This window comes from Channa argus, chromosome 4 (genome assembly GCF_033026475.1).
Source record: "Channa argus isolate prfri chromosome 4, Channa argus male v1.0, whole genome shotgun sequence".
Taxonomy (NCBI): Eukaryota; Metazoa; Chordata; class Actinopteri; order Anabantiformes; family Channidae; genus Channa; species Channa argus.
In genome coordinates this window covers 24667261-24686739 of record NC_090200.1, presented here as the reverse complement: position 1 = coordinate 24686739, position 19479 = coordinate 24667261, and the positions used below count along the sequence as shown (strand labels likewise).

General features: G+C 38.5%; 1 protein-coding gene across 2 annotated transcripts in view; it reads right to left on the bottom strand.

Moving 5' to 3' along the window:
- The window catches only part of necab2 (N-terminal EF-hand calcium binding protein 2), a 126281-nt gene that overhangs the window by 103552 nt on the left and 3250 nt on the right, over window positions 1–19479 (bottom strand). For both annotated transcript variants that reach the window (XM_067502118.1, XM_067502119.1), the window contains exon 2: window positions 18592–18616. In XM_067502118.1, the coding sequence (XP_067358219.1) occupies window positions 18592–18616 (25 nt within the window). The remainder of the gene's footprint in view (window positions 1–18591; window positions 18617–19479) is intronic.

The following is a 19479-nucleotide window of genomic DNA, read 5'->3' as shown; positions in this document are numbered from 1 at the left end:
CAAATCATACCAAATGTTAAGCCAATAAATAAAATGAATCAAATTATCTTAAGCACACCTTAAAATATCACTTTACAGTAGACTGCGTAAAAAAGTTCTTAGCATCTTAAAAGTCTACTTTATCACTGAGATACTGTACCAAACTGAGCATCTTTGCTTTTCCACGTGCAAAGTGGTTGCAGATTGTTGCACAGTTTACAATATACAGAGAGATGGAAGACAACAGAGTGCAAGAGAAGATCTTCTAGAAATGAACTTGGGAAACTACATGGTCAGTGTCTTTTTTCTCAAGCACTTTTTTTGTGTGTTTTGTCAAGAAAACACTACTCTTCAGTGCAATGGCGATTTCTGGTACTACTTATATCTTTCACAAGCTACAATGGTGCAAACCTAGATACAAGCAAATAATCACAGCCTCAGAGTTGTATGTCTCCTGAAGCCATTAAAATTTACCTGTGTGTCTGTCCAGACTCATATTCTATTCAGTTCATATAGGATTCCAGATGAGGTCATGAGGTCACACTGACCAATTGGAAGAAATTCCATCAAGCTGTTGCTGAAAAACTGGATGGAATGGATGGATGTGAGCTCACAGTGACCTTAGCCTTTGACCACCAAAATCGAATCAGTTCATTCTTGAGTCCAAATGGGCCAAATTTCAAAACAATTCCACCAGGGAGTACCTAAGATATTGCGTTCATAAGAATGGGGAGGATGGAAGGACGAACAATCTGCCAATTCAGACATAAATATGACCACCATAAAAATTATAATGTGAATTTCATTATATTTGAAAGGTTCGCAGCTTGTTTCTCAGGCTGAGAGATTTAAAGGCTTTAACAGAGAGAATAAAATAGTCCTGCTCAGTCCTGAATCAATATGTTAGTTTGATGATGTAAATTTTAGCAAAATCAAGGTATCAAAATGCTCAATTGATAACCACTGAATAAAGTTTATCTTGAGCAAACTAAATCTCTTTAAATACATTGTCAAACAGCACCAAAGTTAATAACTCCCAATAGCAAATCAATCTAAAAACCTTTCAGTATCAGTCATCAATAGTGTCAGTACATGAAGCTATACATTTTGTGCAGCCTGACAACAGCTCTGAAAATAAATATAAACTCGGCAATGTTTTAGTGCACCTGTCTAGGTTTGAGGCACCTGAACCATTTTCTACAGTGCAAGACAGTAAATCAATTTGTAGGTAATGAGTTACAGCCATCATTGTGGTCCTACAAATCCAAATTTCAGGAGTGTGTGATCTGTCTAAACAGAACAAGCAGCTTTGTGAGGAGCTAAAGTATTACTGTCCTCCTAATTTTAATAAAAACACAGATGAAGGTCATATATTGCCTTAATGAGAAGGATATGATGCTCTCCCCATCTCCTGTGTGACAGATGGTTCCCTGGTGTAAACAATACGCTGGTGTCTGTCTGGATGAAGAGATGATCCACAGAAGATGATCATCAGTCACTCTTATCTATTTTCTGTCTCAGTGGAGAGTGGAATGATATGTAATCATCATCAATCTGCTGGATGAACATAATAATGTTGTTAGACGAGTGTGGCTGCACACGGCACAATGGGTGAACGGTGTGGGAAAGATGTGTCAGTGGTTTATATGCACACGTATAGTTCAGGAGTGTTTGTGTGTGTGTGGGGGGGGTCTATTCTAATGATGAGTAATCCTTGGAGATGGTAGATATAGAAACATGTTAGTGTGGATGATCTGGTGCCTCCTACCATCTGAAACCCTCTGACAGTCTCTCCTGCTCCACTTAGCCTTTTGGGGAGCTTTCATTTGCACAAATGGTGTTTTATGGTTCCTGTTACAGGCAGATATGCTACTTCACCAGCCAGTAATTGACTACCATTGCCCACATTGGCGCTCTTTTAATGCAGCCTGATGGTGTTTAATGGCAGATAATAGAACATCGGTGCACTAAACAAGGTTGTTTCTGCATGTTGTGTTTTGGTCCTCTGTGTTGATAATGTTATCACATGGCACCATTGTGCCTCAGCAGATTAACAACCGTGCTAAGCATGATAAGGATGTCCACATTGTGTTAATATACAGAATAATCTGTTCTCATAAAAAGCATCAACCTTTTTTTATTCAACCAAAGATGTTTAGTAGATGCTGCTAATCATACAAAAGTCATTTCCACTGGTTATGAGAGGGAAATAGCTGCCATTACTTCTCCAAATGTTGTCTGTCTGAATTTAACTAGTTCAGCTCCAATAGTACAAATGGAAATGTGTTGTAGTTCTGCTACACAGTCGGGATTGTCACCTTACTTTTTCTTTTTTGGGCTGTCAATCAATTCAAACTTTTTATCTCAATTAATCACATATTAATTACACATTTATTCTGTTTGGCTTTTTGGAAAAAAGTTACCTAACAAAAGACTTGTGCCAAAGTAAAAATGTAACCTGTGCAAAGTAAAATAAATGAATTAGTCAATCAATCAATTAGAAATCTAAAACTGAAAGATTCTCCCCCATTTTAAAAATACCTACCTAAATTATTACAGATGCATCCATTTAGTTTTCAACATCACACAGTGGGTTAAACAAAGATCATCTGAGTGTAGTGAATGTGTTTCAAGGATTGTTGAATAAATACACCTGTATCTTAAAGGTCCAGTCACTACTGAATCTGTATCCTGGTGAAACTCTACATCATGAAGACAAAAGAACACTTCATCCCACTCTTTGAAAATATTACTGGAAAGCAGAAGTCAGGGGATGGATGCAAGATAATTTCCTAGTCATTTCATATCTCTACAGTACAGTAAATTTATCATTAAGGAAAGGAAGGAATATGGGGCAAGTGTAAATCTGCTTAGAGCAGGCTTTCCTCAAAAACTGAGTGTCCTTTTATAGTGAGGGAGGCCTCTGGCCACCATGTCTCTGATTTAACAAAGAGACACATAAAGATAAAGACTTTAAATAAAGGGAATATTGTAACAGCCTATACGATTTTCTACCAGACAGGATGTATATGAACTATATCAGTATCAGACTGGATTCACAGCAATCCTTGAGCACATTTATCTGACCCCTGCAGCAGTTCGAGATATCATTTTCTTCACACAAATTAGGAGGATACTTTTTTTTATCAGTAAGCTCTCTGGTGCCAGTAACGAGCAGGGGATACTGTGTATGCTACCATCTATCAATATTCCACACAGAAACTAACATCAGCTGCAATTTTCTTTACCAAGACCAGTATTTTGGCTTTTCATCATGGCAGCAACACACGGACGCACGGTCTTGTATCCATTATTGTAGAGTGTTGTTTGTGGTTGAAGTGAACATGAATAATAGTGCTGTTGTTCAAAAATCAAGTATTTGCATAAAGCCGTGTTGTGGTGTGTGGTGGAGTGAAGAGTTTTTCATTTTATTCATATGCTTCTTCCTGTTCAGGGTCACTGGGGACTGGGGGCTACTGTATCTCAGCCTGCATTGCTTAGAAAGGGAGAGGGACACAATGGGGCAGTCATGTCTGCTAACACAGTGCAAGAAAGTCTTATTCAATCTCTGAACTGTATGTGGTGAGAAATAACCTGATGTGAATAGATGCCAGCTCCACACATAGAGGACCCAGTCTGAGATTTAAACCCAGGTGTTTCTCACTTTTAAGTGACGCTGCAATACTGCTGAGCAACGTTAGAATTACAGACTTCTGAAAACATTTTCTCGCTAGGCTGAACGGCAGCACGAGCTGCAAAACAATAGTGATGTGAGGTGGGGGAATGTCTGTGGGTAACAGATGTTATACTAGATGCCAGCTGTGAGGTGAATATTAAATGTAAGTTTTGCAGTAAGTCAGTGAAGTGTGTCGGTAATGTGGGAGCAGCTGTGATGTGAGGGCAGGTGTGGAAAGAGGCAAATAAATAAAAATTATTATCACACATTTCACTCACAAATGTGGCAATGGAGGAAAAATCTTCATGAATACTGTACAAAATTGTTGGAAGTAGCTGTTAAGATATTTCAGTCTTGACTAGATTGATGGACCGATCAGGAGTGCCATCCCTGCAAGGATGGCTGAGGATTATACAAACCGTAGACCAGTCGTTTTGAGTATTTGGCATCACCCAAATTTTTGCCTAAGCATTTGATATAGCTGGAATACAAGTCACCCAGTGGAGCCTTGTGTCTGGTTGGTCATTGTGTTTGATTGTTTTTGGACAATGGTGGTGGAATAAAACAAATCCAGGGGGTTTTAAGGTCTGTATGGGACTTATTGATAATGGGATTATTTTAGTCACGGCCCTTGACAGTGACAGGAAGAGAAAAATATTAAGTGAGAAGGGAGAAGACAAGTGAAAGAAAAGTGGTAAAATTTTAAGTCTGTGTGTCATAGCTTTTGCTAAACGGTGGAAGGTCGACACAGAAAACCGGGCCTTTTAATCCGGAATGTACTAAAAGTGCACATGTTCATCCTTCCCATAGGAAGCTCGTAACATCCCAAAATAACACTCGAAAAAAATGACCCACGAAATTCAGCAATTCAGCTAAATAAAATAGGCGATCTTAAAGCCAACTAGAGTCCAGAGTTTTCTTCATTTGATTTGAGTCATTGACTTCACACAGTGCAGATGTTGTTACAATGACAATGCTACTTCAATATATATCAATTATTTGTAATGTTAACTAAATTATAACTTAAACATAATGATGCCTATGACCTGTAAAAGAGGTCTATCTGGATGTCCTTTATTCATAACTGACTAACCCTGAGCTAAGTTATTCTTCTTAACATGGACATTTTTCACTTTGCTCAGGTTGTGGGGGTCTCATGAGCGCAGATTAGGAACTGAAGACCAACTACTACTCACAGTTTGTTATAGGAAGCAATCCTTAGCAAATTGCTGGTAGTTATTTGCAGAGGATATTTTTCCTGGGGGAAATGAGGGTGGAGGGTTATCTTTAGTGTCATGGAAACGGCAGCCCATGAGGCCTCATGGGAGGAGTGCAGAGGGATGCTGTAACCCGGGGCAACAGGGTGGTAACTAGGGTTACTGTGTTCATGATTTCAGCAGAGGAAATGGCTTGTTCAGTGCTTTATTACCGAATGCTAGAAGAGGTCAAGAAACCAAATGTTTCCCTTAATGTACTTAATGGTCTTGGCTATGTTAAGATGAAGTATCATTAGTTAACTGGTGGTGAATTCAGATCTAAATGTATGCGCACCATAAACTAAGGATCAGAAGATTGAATCCTGTCAACTGGACTAATCTTTCTGGGGATGGATAAAACGGCAGGATGAAAAATGGGATGTGCTGAGGCCTCCTCTTATGTTGAGAGAAGGGTTCTCCATTTGAACATAAATGGCTTCACATACTCCTCTCTCATGCCATCTGTCTTCTCTGTCTAAAATGTGGACATTGTCTTGCTCAAACTGGTGTCCTTTGTCCTTCAGGTGTAGGCAGACTGCTGATTCTGTTCCTGAGCTGTTGCTTCTCCTGTGCTGGGCCATCTTCTTGTGTAGAGGCTGTTTGGTTTCTCCAATGTAGAGCTCTGAACACTGTTCACTGCACTGGACTGCATATACTACATTGTTCTTCTTGTGTTTAGGTGTTTGGTCTATCGGGTGGACGAGTCTGTGTCTCAGAGTGTTGGTGGATTTGAAGTGAACAGGTATGTCGTGTTTTCTGAAGATCCTTTTGATGTTTTCTGACACTCCAGCCATGTAAGGAATCACTCAGACTCAGACTCTGTGTCCGCCGTCCTTCTGGTGGATCTGGATGCCATCTTGTTTAAGGCCCACTTAGGATATCGCAGGAGAGAGCTGTCCTCAGATGTCTATCCTCCTTCTTTTTGGCTTCAGCATCAAACTTGACTGAGATTGTAACTTGTGAACATTTAAACAGGCAGATTGCACCTTTTTCTCTTAACATCCAGTGGCTTAGTCAAGTTTGATGGTGTGGATTTTGCAGATTTTGGAAGGAGCATCATTATCTCACTGTGAAATATTGTGGGGGGGGGTCATGGTAAACGTATAGCTACAGTGTTCTGTATAGAAATGACAGTGCTGCTGATCAGTGATAAAGCTGCTCAGTGTTTGTCTTTCCAAGCACGGCTCAAATATAAAAAAATTATATTAAAAGAGCATTGGCATTACAATACAATGCATAATACAATGTGTCAAACTGATATTCACACTAGTGTTGACAAAAGAAATCCTATTGTAATTGTCAATGCAAAGGTCCTCTGAACAATATTCACAACATCTTAAACGACAATGAAGTAAGTTATTAAAACTCTGTTTGCATATATGTTATATTTGATTGTGCATTTGATAGCTAATCACTAAATGCTATGGAGTTTCTAAAACAAAAGGTGGCACTGTGCAGCCGTTCACTCTAATTTACCACATAGTGAACAAGTTCTTGAGGCCTCCCTGAGGCAGCAGCTTCAACACTGCAATCAGTAGAAGCAGAAGAGAGAAGGACACGGGCTGAATGTGTAATACTAACTGATTTCGATATTACTATTCTTCTTAACTTTATTTATTAATGTCAGGACCATTTTTTTATATTATTTTTGCCTGGTATTTGTAATGATTTGGGGTCCCTTTATTTAGCAGTGTACCTATTAAAATCAGAAGGCATAGGAACTGACACGCTAATATGAACAATTCAGTATTTGTTTATTTGACAGGTTTAAGTGATAACAATATTGATATGTTATCACTTTGGAGAGTTTCCTCATTTCCTGTGGTCCAATGCAGTCTGCACTGTGTACTGCTAAATTGACCCAATAAACTGACATTTGGCCTCTATTCTCAGTTCCACAAACTGCATTCGACTGCAACAAGGGGGCGTTTGGTTACAGAGTGCAATCCACGGAACGCAGGGTCAGTGGTTCAATCCCCAGTCCCAGCTACATGTTGAAGTGTCCTTGGTCAGGAACCCCAAGTTGCTCCCGGTGGGTCAGGTGAGCACCTTGCATTGCAGCCACCGCTATCAGTGTGTGAGTGAATGGGAATCAACATTGTAAAGCGATTTGGATAAAAGCGCAATATAAGTGGCCGATGTCATGAACGCAAGAGTTTAGCAGAAATAATCACGTTTTTAATCGAAAAGAGTCACATCAAACATCACAAGAAATTAGTTCTTAGCTATGAGTCCTTAAAAGAGTCTAAATTGTAAAATGTACAACAGCGTTAAATGTTTCATCAGATTGTGAAAACTGAGGTGTTTTACATTTTAGAGTGAATGAAGAGAGGAGACAGGGGAGGGGCAGAAAGTCAGGGTGCAACATAGTAACCTAAAGAAAAACACTGCACTATTATTTATAGGCCATTTCTTTTCCATTTTACCAATTATCCAATAAGAACTTTCCCCGAGACCTCCCAATCCTAATTTTACATTCACACATTCATTTGTGAGTGTGTACATTCACACACCCACATACACAACACAGTGTACACAATGACTGGATGTAATCTGTTTAGGACACAATGCAGCTCTGATCTCATCACTGTTTGTTTGTTCACATTCTCGAGAGGCTCTTTGTGTTTGTAGGTTTGAAAGAGAGGGAAAGTGAAAAGGTCACATCAGCAAACCATTGATTGGCTGCCACACCTCCAGCACTTAAGTAGAAAATCTGGTTGGGCTGATTAAAGGCTTTTCTTTGTTTCTAATGACTTGTTTAGACTCATCATTTCCTTGGCCTTTGGTTTTATATTTGTTTTCCTTCTTTTAAACATCAATCAACAATCAGACAACTGTGTCAAACTTGTGTGTAAGGTGAAAACAACTGGTACAACAGATTAATCCTATGATGCAAACTAATATTTTCCACTCAGGGATTGAGTCTGTGCAGCCACACATGAGATGTGTTTTTGGTCAAAATACCACGACAAAGTCTATGACTAACACAAGCTTAAGCATTTGAAGCCATGTTGGTTTTGTCTGCCTGTATTTCTCGGTCACACACTGTGAGTTCTGTCTGCTTGGAGTGGAAATCAGGAGATGAGGGGGAGTGGAAAGAGGAAAGCGAGGTTAGAACAGACGTGATTACAAAGGCATGGAGAGGAACCAGAAGGTACACTAAGTGAGAGAGGAGCACACCTGCACAGGCAGAGAGACCTACGAGAGACAAAGAAATAGTTGGACAGCAGAAGGAGGGTGTAGTGGGATGTGGATTGACATGAAGCAAAAAGAAAAAGAGAAGGGGATGAAGGGGTGAGAGTGCTAAATGCCTGCTAATCCCACAGGAGGAACGGCTTTGTTTCAGCAGTGCGGCCAAATGTGGATCGGCCAGGAAGCAGTGCCATGAGAGCACTGAGGCCCAGTTTAAAGAGCCTCGGTGCAGCCCAAGCCACCAATAGAGAGGGAGAGAAATGAAAGTGGATTGTAGATGAAAGAGACGCAAGAAAAGAAAGGAGGAAGGCAACAAGAGGCAATTAAATGGAAAGAAAACGGAGTCAGGGACTTTGCCAGGGATAGAGAAAGAAACAGCAAATGAAAACTGCAGGACTCCACCTGACGTTTTGCTCCAAATCATCAAGAAAAACTGTAACATTATAAAATATTTCTGAAAGACAGTAAACAAAGCAAATGGCTGGTTGAGTTTTAATTCAAAATTAAAGCAACACAGGAGAGAAAATATTTCTACTAACAATAAAATTCAGATTTCAAAATTATGCCCAAATCCCCTCTTATATGCTTTAAAAAAAATTACAACTCTGTATCTAAAGGTTTCCTTTGCAGTTCTGTGATCCTGTCGTTTTCAAACACCGGAGATATTCTGAAATGAATGTGCTGCAAAGAGGAGGATTGATCCTGACCCAGCAGAGGGCAGAAAGTGTCAGGTGAGGAAAACATCTTCAAAAGGCGTCTTAGCTCTCGGTCTTTGATCCAAATCCAGACGACCCAGACCGTGAACAAAGAGACTTCAATCCCCTCTGTCTCCTCCCTCCTCTTTTTTCTGCAGGCCACCAAAGGAACCTGTGTAGAATCCTTTTCACTTTTCACTCTGCTGTTTCCCTCACATCACATCACTCCTGCACCACAGCCTTCACTCATTCACACTTCCTGCTGTAAGGTCTAAAAGCAGCAGTGGGAAGTACTTCATTACTGTACTGTAATTAATTATTATTTAATTAGTATTTGGACTTTTACTCCACTACAACATATACACCTGTACAATTTAATGCAATTTAATACAGCAGCTCTGCCATGAATTCTACTTTTACAATGTTATATTTTCTCAGTTTTTAAGGTGAAACTGTCAGAAAGATGACAGAGACATCTCTGTTTATTATTGAGGCCATAGTGGGTGGTGGAATGCATTATGTTAAGAGAGTTCTAATGTTTTGGCCACCATATTTAAAATAAATGATTGATGTTAAAAAATACATTTTCCTACTAAGATTTTCTGTTTCTTGTGTGGTTTTCGATTTAATGTCCTAATGCAGTAGATCCAAATGAAAAAATAAAGTCACGCAGGTGAGGTTGTGCTGAAAAAAATGACACCAACTATTGACGTGGTAAACACTTTTAAGGTGAAATATAAAGGTAAAATCAAAATGATTAAAAAACGATCAAATATACCCTAGACTCCAGAGAGTTAATGAAAATGAAAGCAATGAGGAAGGAATCACTTCACTTAACCAATCAGCACAGGCGGGCGCAGTGTTGGTCCCTCTTTCCTCAAAGCACCAGCAGGGCAACCGAGAGGCTGCATCATATAATCGAAACACGTATTTTTTGATCCACTATTCTCACTGTCTGGTCTCTGAAGTCCTGATAGGATGCTCCCAGTTAGAGCCGACCTCTCTGCCACTGGGAAACACAAATCAATTTTTCGCATTCACGTGCTCTAATTTTTACTCCCAGATGTGAGTGAAATGCTCAGAGTGGAGCCCTGGCTGGAGTGAAGGCATCAGAGCCTACTTCAGGTGGTGTGTTTATGTAAATTATAGTGAGTTGAATGGATGACTGTATTTAGAGTTTAATAAAAAGTAACTAGTTGACCATTGCTAATGTTTTGTTTAAGCTTACTTTGGTTTGAAGTAAATCCCTGAAAACTCTGGCCTACAAAATACTAAGTGTGTACTATATAATGGGGTAAAATACATTAGGCAATACAATGACATTTATTATCTATATACAATTGTCAGTGATTTTAGTTCGATGATCTGTAATCATTAATATAAAACAGTGATTTACATGCAATATTTTTAAAATAAATATAAAGCAGCATTGTTCCACAAAAAGGGAGAGGAAGAAAAAATGTCAAGTATTTTGACTTTTAAAACTTTAAAGTGTAAATCATGTACTTACTCTTAATTAAATATTAGTGCGGTACTTTTACTTCTCAAAGGTGGGGGAGTTGTATTACAATCTCATGTAAGTAACATTTATAAGAGACTCAACTTAGAACTGGTATTTTTGACTTGAGACTGAATTTAAATTTGAGACCAATGACATGAGAGGACTAGACTTTTATTTGCTTTTGAGATATAATTGGATGACTAATGGTGTAATGCACTAAAAGCTGGCAACCTACTATGATGTATAATGGACCAGCACAGCCCACAGCAGGTGGTGGTTGACAAAGGTATAAATTTTACTACAGCTGGTGCCCTCCATTTGGCTGTGAAGCCCTCTTTATTTGTCAGATTTGTACGGCCAATGATCTCAGCTCTCACTTCACTCATATGGGTTTGTATTTCATGGCAGTAGGTCATTAAGGAGGGCGTTGGGTTTATAGAAGCTACATTAACTTCTAGAATGTGATTCACCCCATAACATGACATACTGTATGTCAGCACTTTTACAAACTATTAGTGAACTTTTTTTCAAAGTAGCCTCTGACTTTATCAGACATTTTAAATGTCAATCATACAACCAGCTGTTATTAGGGTATACAGTATAGATCAGATTTGTCAGACAAGAAGCTGCGAAGTAATATTATTTAATCACCGTATGGGTTCAACGTTCTGGAAATAAAAAACAAAGATTGTGAGTTTTTTATTATGATTATGTCACTTCATTGTCAACCGGAATACTGGAACATGTGAATTGTACTTCTAGATTAGATTGTTCGATGTGGGCATCAGTCTCAGGTTTAATAGGAATTTAAGTGGGAAGCTGCCGCATTTAAGTGGGAAGCTGGTCCATAGTGCTCTGCGTTTTGGTTTCTATTTCTGTCTTTCCAATCAGAAGTTTTTCCCTCTACTCCATCATCTTGTCTCCCTTGGTGTGTGGCACTCTGGGGCTTGTTAGCAGCAGTGTCAGTGATTAAAGACTGCAGGTAATTAGATACACATGACACCATTCTGACTGACTGACTGACTGCTGCATGAACTGGGTAGCAAGCCAAATGTTTTCATTGTTTCCACTGTTGTGAGTCCCTCCCACTCAGAACAAGACTTACTGTACATGAACAATCAATAATTTTGATAATTGTATAGCAATGCACCATATTTGGGTTTTAACTCTTTCGAACTAAAAGTCAGTTTCTGTCAGAGACTTTAAATACTCTCCTGGGGAGTTCAGGTATGTATGTAAACAAAGCAACCGTGTAACAGTAAGTATCATTAAAAATGTTTTATCTGATTTCTCTGATACTCTGTCCAAACTTTTGAAATCACGAATCTCCAAAATGATATTTTAGAAGTTGAACGTTTCCTTACATGTTGAGGGAGTTGTTAGACCATTCTCACTAATTACAAAGCTGAAAATGAACCCAACCAAATACTATTTTTTTTAGTTTTCAGATAAAGCATCCTCAAATTAACAGGTTACTATTCCAGGTAGTAGCTCGGTTAGTAAGGCAGTTGTCCATGGACCACAGGGTCAGTGGTTCGCACCCTTCCATGACCACAAAATGTCCCTAGAGAATAAACTGAACCCCCAGCAACCCTTTCCCATCCCCAGGTGTGCAGTGCAAGGGACGGGACACCAAAACGGTGCCAAATCAACATGCAGACAATGATACGCTGTGGTGACCCTGAACACAAGGGATAAGCCAAAAGGACAAAAAACATAATTCAGGTGTTTTAGGCAAATTGTGTAGCAAAATACTGGAACTGGATGCACAATGAGCCTGCCAGCTTTAGGCTCCATCTTTTTATACCCAACTCAGTCAACGGGGAAAAAGGGACTTCCAAACAAATCCCCAATAGTTCAGCGCAGGTTTGAAAAACAGACAATTACCAGAGATGTAATCCAGGCTTTTTGTTAAACACATGTGCAAATAAATAAACTGACCCCTGTTGATTAAGCATGAACTAAATTCTTCAGGACAAACCCATCCTGCTGTGTCTGCACCACCTCATCTCTCACTCATGTCTGACACTGTTTGCTTTCCCTACACATTTACATCTTTCTTTAATCGTTTTCATCCCTATTGTCGTCAGTCATGTAGTAAGATGTCGCTTCATCCAAATTATTCTCCTCATCCTCTTTCACCTCATATTTAGTCTGTTTGCTCGTTATTTATCATTTATATTTTCACCTCAGTCTTCCCAACATTTTGTCTCCTTACCCATGCGTTCCTCTTTTACCACTGTGCTTCTGTGCCATAAAGCGTTGCAGTGAAATTCATGTATGTGTAAAATAGGGGAGGCTTGGTGACGCAGGCACCGCTATCAGGTTGGTTTGTGAATAATGTAGCCGGTGAACTAACTGCTGAACATACCCAGCACTGGTACTACTAACAGTGGCTCTCAGAGGTTCTATTATCTATGTACTGGGCCCCACTGGCACATAGTTCAAAGGATTGTGAATTATTTAATTTCATTCAAAAGATAAAACACTCCACTTTTGTGCAGACGATGATCTAAAAAAGCGCCTTTCACTCAAAAGATGGGTTGCTTCTGGTCAATGGTTAACCACACAAAAATAGAAATAGTGTTTTTTGCAGCCAGAGTTGCTTGCTTTTTCACTTGAAAACTGTGGCTAAAAGGTCTTGAAATATAAATCACAGCCACTGTTAGAGACAAGACAGCCATCACAGCAGTCAAGTGATGACATCATTACAAATGGCACAAAAAGTAAAGGCAAATTTAAGCAGGAATTTGCTTTATTGTATTTTAGCTGTAGCAGTGTGTAAGTAGCTACTGTTCACAAACAGTTATTGAACCAGAGATATCTCACTGAGAAAGTTGTGAAGGATACATTTATTAAGAAAAGCTTGAAACAGCTGATCAACATATAAAAAGTGGTGCCAGGTTAAAAGCGGCTCAGGATGCTGGTCCATGTTAAATGTCATCCTCAGATGGTTCTTTATTTGACTTAAAACCTGAATACTGAGGTGAAGTTTGGACAATAATAATATAAAGGTCTGATTAGGTGGAGGACGAGTGAGACAGGGTGGTTTAATTTGTGATGCACAGTACATACATAACCTATTTTTATAGTTTTACACCTACTTATATGCCACATCCCCCTAGCTAATTTCAGGAAGTAACAACACTGAGGAATAAAATAAATGAAACCCATTTCAAAAAGGACAGAGTGACAAGTGGCCTGACAGGTGGCAGTAGTGTGCACAGCTCCAAACACATGAGCATCCAATCTTGCTACAAATTACAAACAAAATGAGGAAGTGAATTTATTTAATGTAACAGTGATGAGCTCTGTTTGGCCACACTGAACAGAAGCAGCTGCACACACCCCCCCTGTTTCCCTTTAGCTGTAATGTTGTAATCCTGACAGCATGGATAAACAAGCCTCCCTAAACTCCGTCTGCTTTCTGTCTTTATGTCAAACACTGTGACGATAATTAGCAGATGGCTAATGAGTCACAAGGCAAGAGGAAAGAAAAAATAACCTCCTCGCTAACAGATGAAAACACAGATCCAAACTTTCCCAATGTGTCTCTGGTTGTGTCAGAGCCTCTTTTGGTCCAGGGTGTGATGAAGTTTTTTTTTTCTTAACTAATTAGATCAGATGCACAAAGGCTCGGTTGAAGGCTGGACCCTCCCAATGTTCAAACACTTAGTATCTCATTAAATGTCCCATGGGCTGTGTCCAAAATCTTTTCCTTGTGCATTTATTCACTTCTAAGAGTACAACATTCAACTGTTAACAAATTAATATTGAAGACACTGTCATACTATGGAAACTGATATTTTTTCATCACCTTGTGGGAATTTATATGGGAACTAGAAGTAAATATATCTCACACTAGGAGACCAGAAACAAATAAAATGGGGGACAGTAAATACAAAGCTTTTGTCGCAGCAGACTTTCTAACTTAACATAGTAGGAAAACTACAGGTGTTATACTGAGATAACTAATGTCTTCATATTAACAATCAAAGCAGGGTTTATATTATGAGGCAAAACAAAAACTAATTAAAAAATTGTTGGTTGTGAGACATAAAATTCAATAAAATCAATTTACTAAAAAAAAATGTGAAATCAGATGATAATGTCCTCCTGAGACTACTGGTAGGTAGAGTGAGTACAAAAGACAGCAGCTATTGAAAAGTTTATTACCTCCAAACTCACTGATCAGAGGAGTGGACATTAACTTTTAATGATTAATAAAAATCTAAGCTTAGTTTTATAAAATTGAATCCTTTTTTTTCACAGGGTTAAAAACATTTAAAAAATAAAAAATAAAACATTCCAATAAACAGCACATGTCTTCAAGGCTCCTTTAAATACCTTAAGAGACAGGAGATGTATCTGACAAAGCAGGTTATTAAGACAAAACATTAGCAAACAGAAAACAGGGAGGGCACTAGACTGAATTTACTTTTTGTTGTATTTATGTCTGTAAATTATTTATCCAACCTGAATCCAATACTGTATCTGTGTGCTTTCAGTTCTCTTTTTTTGCTGTTTATCTTGTGAAAGACGCTGAAGGTATAACCTGCGGATTTAGAAGAGGGTCTCACAGACTAATTAATGTCCACAACCTGCAGCACTATCCTGACAATGTGATCAGACTGAACTTCAATCATCAAGAAGTGTTTGTGCAAATAATACTCAGTATACCTGGGAAATGTACATATAGAAAATACACTGGGTATAACAAAAATCTAGATACTTTGGCCCCAACCTTGTTTTTTTAATAGCTACCTGATGTAAATACTCAATGTCCCGATTCAGAACTAAATAACATGGTACAAATAAAAAACAATAAAGTTTTAGTCATTTTATTTGATCCAGATTTAGCCGTTATGGGCCACTCATATTTTTGCAGCTATAACTGTTTTTCTAGAGAAGGGGCAGCTCAGGTAATACATGCAAATGGACCCCTATTAGCCCGCTTTGTGCAAACCTTGCAGGGTTATTGATTTGTAATAATTAATTCAGAGTTTTACACTGCAACAGATACACAACGGTCTGTTGCATATCAGAGGAGATACTGCAAGTAGAAAAGTGTAAACTAAGTGCTGTCAAATGATGCAACTATTGCAACTATTTCAGAGGATTATTGGTGGATGAAACACCCCAACTGTTTAACAATGACTTTGAGTCAGAACAGATACACACATACACATGGCACACACAAATGTAAAGCATATTCAGATGCAATCTCAGCCATTTTGATACACTTATTATATTACACACAGCTATCCATAAAAACGATTCACTGATGTATGCTAATTGTATTTGCAGTAGATGTGGACGCACATGTGCAGGTTTGTATTTCTAGTCTTGTTCAGACTTCATTCTTGTTCATTAACATAATGCCTTCCCTTGTTTTTTACCATAACCTAAACCTTATCTTTATTCTATCCCAAAACCTAAAACCAAGTCTTAACCCTGAAACAGGCCTTCAAACTTGTTAGGAACTGCAAAATGTCCTCACTTCACCGAAAGGTCCTAACTTGGTATCGGAAAAAAATTGTTTTGGCCTTAATTAGGTAACAAATTCAACACACACACACACTCCCTGGTATGCTGTTTCAGCATGGGGCAGAAAGGCCGGCGCTAAAATGTGTGCAATGAATGTAAAGACAGAGTTTGGCCAATTAAACCACAATTACTGCCCAGTTGTCAGATATATGAAGCCCTCTCTTGTTCCCTCAACCCTCTTCATCTCTTCACCGCGGGCTATTCTCTTGTTCTCTGTTTTTAGCTGCCTGTCCCTTTTTAGACTCGGCCATCTCCTGCATCTACCTATGTCAATCTCTCCGTCCCTGCACATTCTTTTCATTGAAAAAAAATTAGCCCCCTCTCCCCAGTAGCATCTCCTTTCTCTCACTCTCACTCATTAAAACAGTTCCCTGGTCTTCTCCCAGGAGAGAGGAGAAGGATAAAAATAGCTCTACTTCTTCAGCTTGTGCTTACTGGTTCCTTTTTTGCAGCCTTCATTCCATACATCAAATAACTACTTTTCTCCATAATAATGCTGACTTTTACGCTCCGTTTTCTGTTGCTCAATAGCTCCTAACCCAGCCACACTTATATCAGCAACTTTAAAGACACTTTGCAGCTGTGGAGTCTCTGTTGAAATTTCTCAAAAGATAAGGGTTAAACACAATGCAACAGCTTGTTAGTGATGGGAAAAGAGCTGCTCTACCAATGTTTAAACTCATTTTTGCTTTAAGACAAGATCAGTGTGAAAAAACATTTTTGGTGTGTCTTCACTGGAGATCTGTATTTGAGCAATTAGTAATTAGGAAGCGCAGGCATTTAAAAATGTTGACAGCTGGTGCCAAAGTCTGTTGGGGAGGCACAACCATCGCTCAGAAAAGCCCCAGGTGAAAAAAGATCTGCAGCGATGGTGTCAACAGTTAAACTGTGTTTAAAAATTATGTTTGCTGGTCTACAACTTAGGAAGATAAATTGAATGTATGCAGCATGTATCCACATATACAAAGACATACAGCTAATGAAGCTGAGCTCAAAAGAAGACTGAGCAACAACAAAACTATCGCAGTAGCATAGAGTAAAATGAACAGATATTTTTTTGCATAAAAATGCATTTTGGGAGCTGGTGAGAAGGCCAAGAAGTAACCAGCTTGGAGAGCAGAGAAGCCCTTCCACTCAAACACTGGAAGAGCAAATGGCCATCTGGCTGCTATAAAAGAAAAGCTTTTAATGCTGTTTCCTCATTAAATTTATTAATTAATTTAGTCAATGACAGTGATAGGAAAAAAGAGGGATGATGGGAAAGTGGACGACGATTAGGAAATAGATTAGCAGAAATAGATGTAAAGGGAGAAGACAGATAGAAATGGAGGAGAGGAGGAGAAAGAGAAGCAGTACATGTTACGCCAGAGGGTGTAAACAAACTGCTCACTGGCACAGCTACACAGCAAAGTAAACTTTCCCCTTTGAAAACACTTTAATTTCCTAACATGCTAAAAATACAGCACTCTGCAGCAGCACCAGCTCAGACACCAGACATACAGTGTTTACAGCTCGGTTGTTTCCTGCTGTACAAAAGCCTCAGAGACAATACATCTGATGTCTGTAGTGAAGCACAATCATCTGTCAAAAAAAACAACTCAGCAAGGCCAAAGAGTTGAGTAAACAAGCTGCAAAATCTATTGAAACATCACTGAACTAAAACATTCATGTGTCTTGGTCCAAATGAACAAGTCTCTAAAGTTGGAATTTTATAACACTGACTTTTCATTCCTAGAAATCTAAAGGTTTGAATCTTGTTTAGAGGAGGTACAATAATTTATACTAGTGAGCAAATATGCACAGTACCTGAGCCTCGAACACCTTAATGGAATGTAACCATCATTAATGTTATTACTTATTCATGCATGTGAACGGTAACAGTACAAAACACATGCATTTAATAAAAACTAACTTTAAGCTAAAATAGTAAAATATTGTCAAAATGCAAGGAGTCCCCCACGGTCCAGTTCTTGGACCTTGATTTGTATCCCGTGTTGCCACCTGGAAACATAAATAGCACACGACAGCTCTACATCAATCCTACGTCCATCCATCCCTTCACTCCACTGTTGGACTCTTGGAAGAGATACAAACATAAATCTAAAGTAACTTTCTTAAACTTAACTACAATAAATCTGAAACAATCAGTAATAGCTCAACCAAAAGATACGATAAGATAAGATAAGATAAGATAAGATAAGATAAGATAAGATAAGATAAGATAAGATAAGATAAGATAAGATAAGATAAGATAAGACTAGTGTAACAGCACCTATGATCCAGTAACAAACTGCAATATGCTGCCTGTAAACTCACCCATTTGCACTTCAGATCATGTTACCCCCATCCTTCAACTCCACTGGCTCTCTATCCTTCAAAATCCAGTTAATTACTCAAAGCCTTATCACTATAGCCTGGTCCCCTACCCTACCAGACTTAGTCAACTTATCTGCCTCCGATCAACATAGGGCGACCGAGCCTTTGTCTTAATTTCTTCCATCCACCTTTGTTCTATCTGCCCTTAGCCTTTTTGTCCACTTAAAATCAAAACTATTTTTTAATTGCAGTGTTTTCATTAGGAAAAGTGATTTACAAATAACATTATTAAAATTATTTTTTGTTACATCAGAGATCTCAGCTGGTTCTGTAATTGATTATATTAATTAGTACATTATAATGTCTAACATTTCACTAAACACTTTTTATTAGCAGGAATAAATTACAATGGTCAATGAATTAACTCACCATCTTTGTCAGCTCTTCTGAATATCTGTGAACACAAAAAGGAGACGCTGTGTTAGTAGATGTAAGGATATGACCTTTGAGTTGTGGGGTACATAAAAACTGGTTAAAATGTACTATAATACTTGAATGTGAATGAAAAGGTCACAATAACTTTAATACAAAGGCTTTCATAAAACTTTCTTGACTCTTAGTTTTAACCACTGCACCTTATACTTTGAGTCCACAGTTAGAGCTCTACTGAGATAGGGTGCAGACAAAAATGAACATCTAAACTGCAGGCAAGCGTGAATTCTTTGCAGGAAACATGAAGAATCGAAATGAAGAAAAAAAAAAGAAAAAGACACTTGACATAACTAAGAAGTGTTTTTGGGGAGTTCTTATCATGTGATAAGAGGGGTTCTGTGTCTGTTTAAGCAAAAACATAATTTTTACACCCAAGTGACAAAGTGAGCACTATAATAAAGCTGCAGAAACACACCCCGAGCCACAACTATTTTACTAAATCACCACAAACCAGTTTGTTTGTTGTCACAATTCAGACAGGTAACTGAGTTGTACCCAAAAAAAAGTGGATAAAAAATGTTTTCCCATAATCCTGGCACTGCACCTCCAGGAAATTAGAACAGTGACTCTGAGGTACACAAACTAGAGACTGGAGACTGTGATCACTAAAACATACAGTACAGATGGCTAGAACAAAAGTGTATTATGCTGGTGAATATGTTGTTATGAGATTTGATAACTTTTCTTTACTTGTCATCAGTAGATTTTGTTGCTTTAACAGTTTCTTGTTAAGGACAAAACTGACCCAATCTTTCTTAGACATTTCAAGGACATGTGTGGGACTAAAAAGAGACATTTTAGGTGAAGTCCATGAGCCTCATTGTG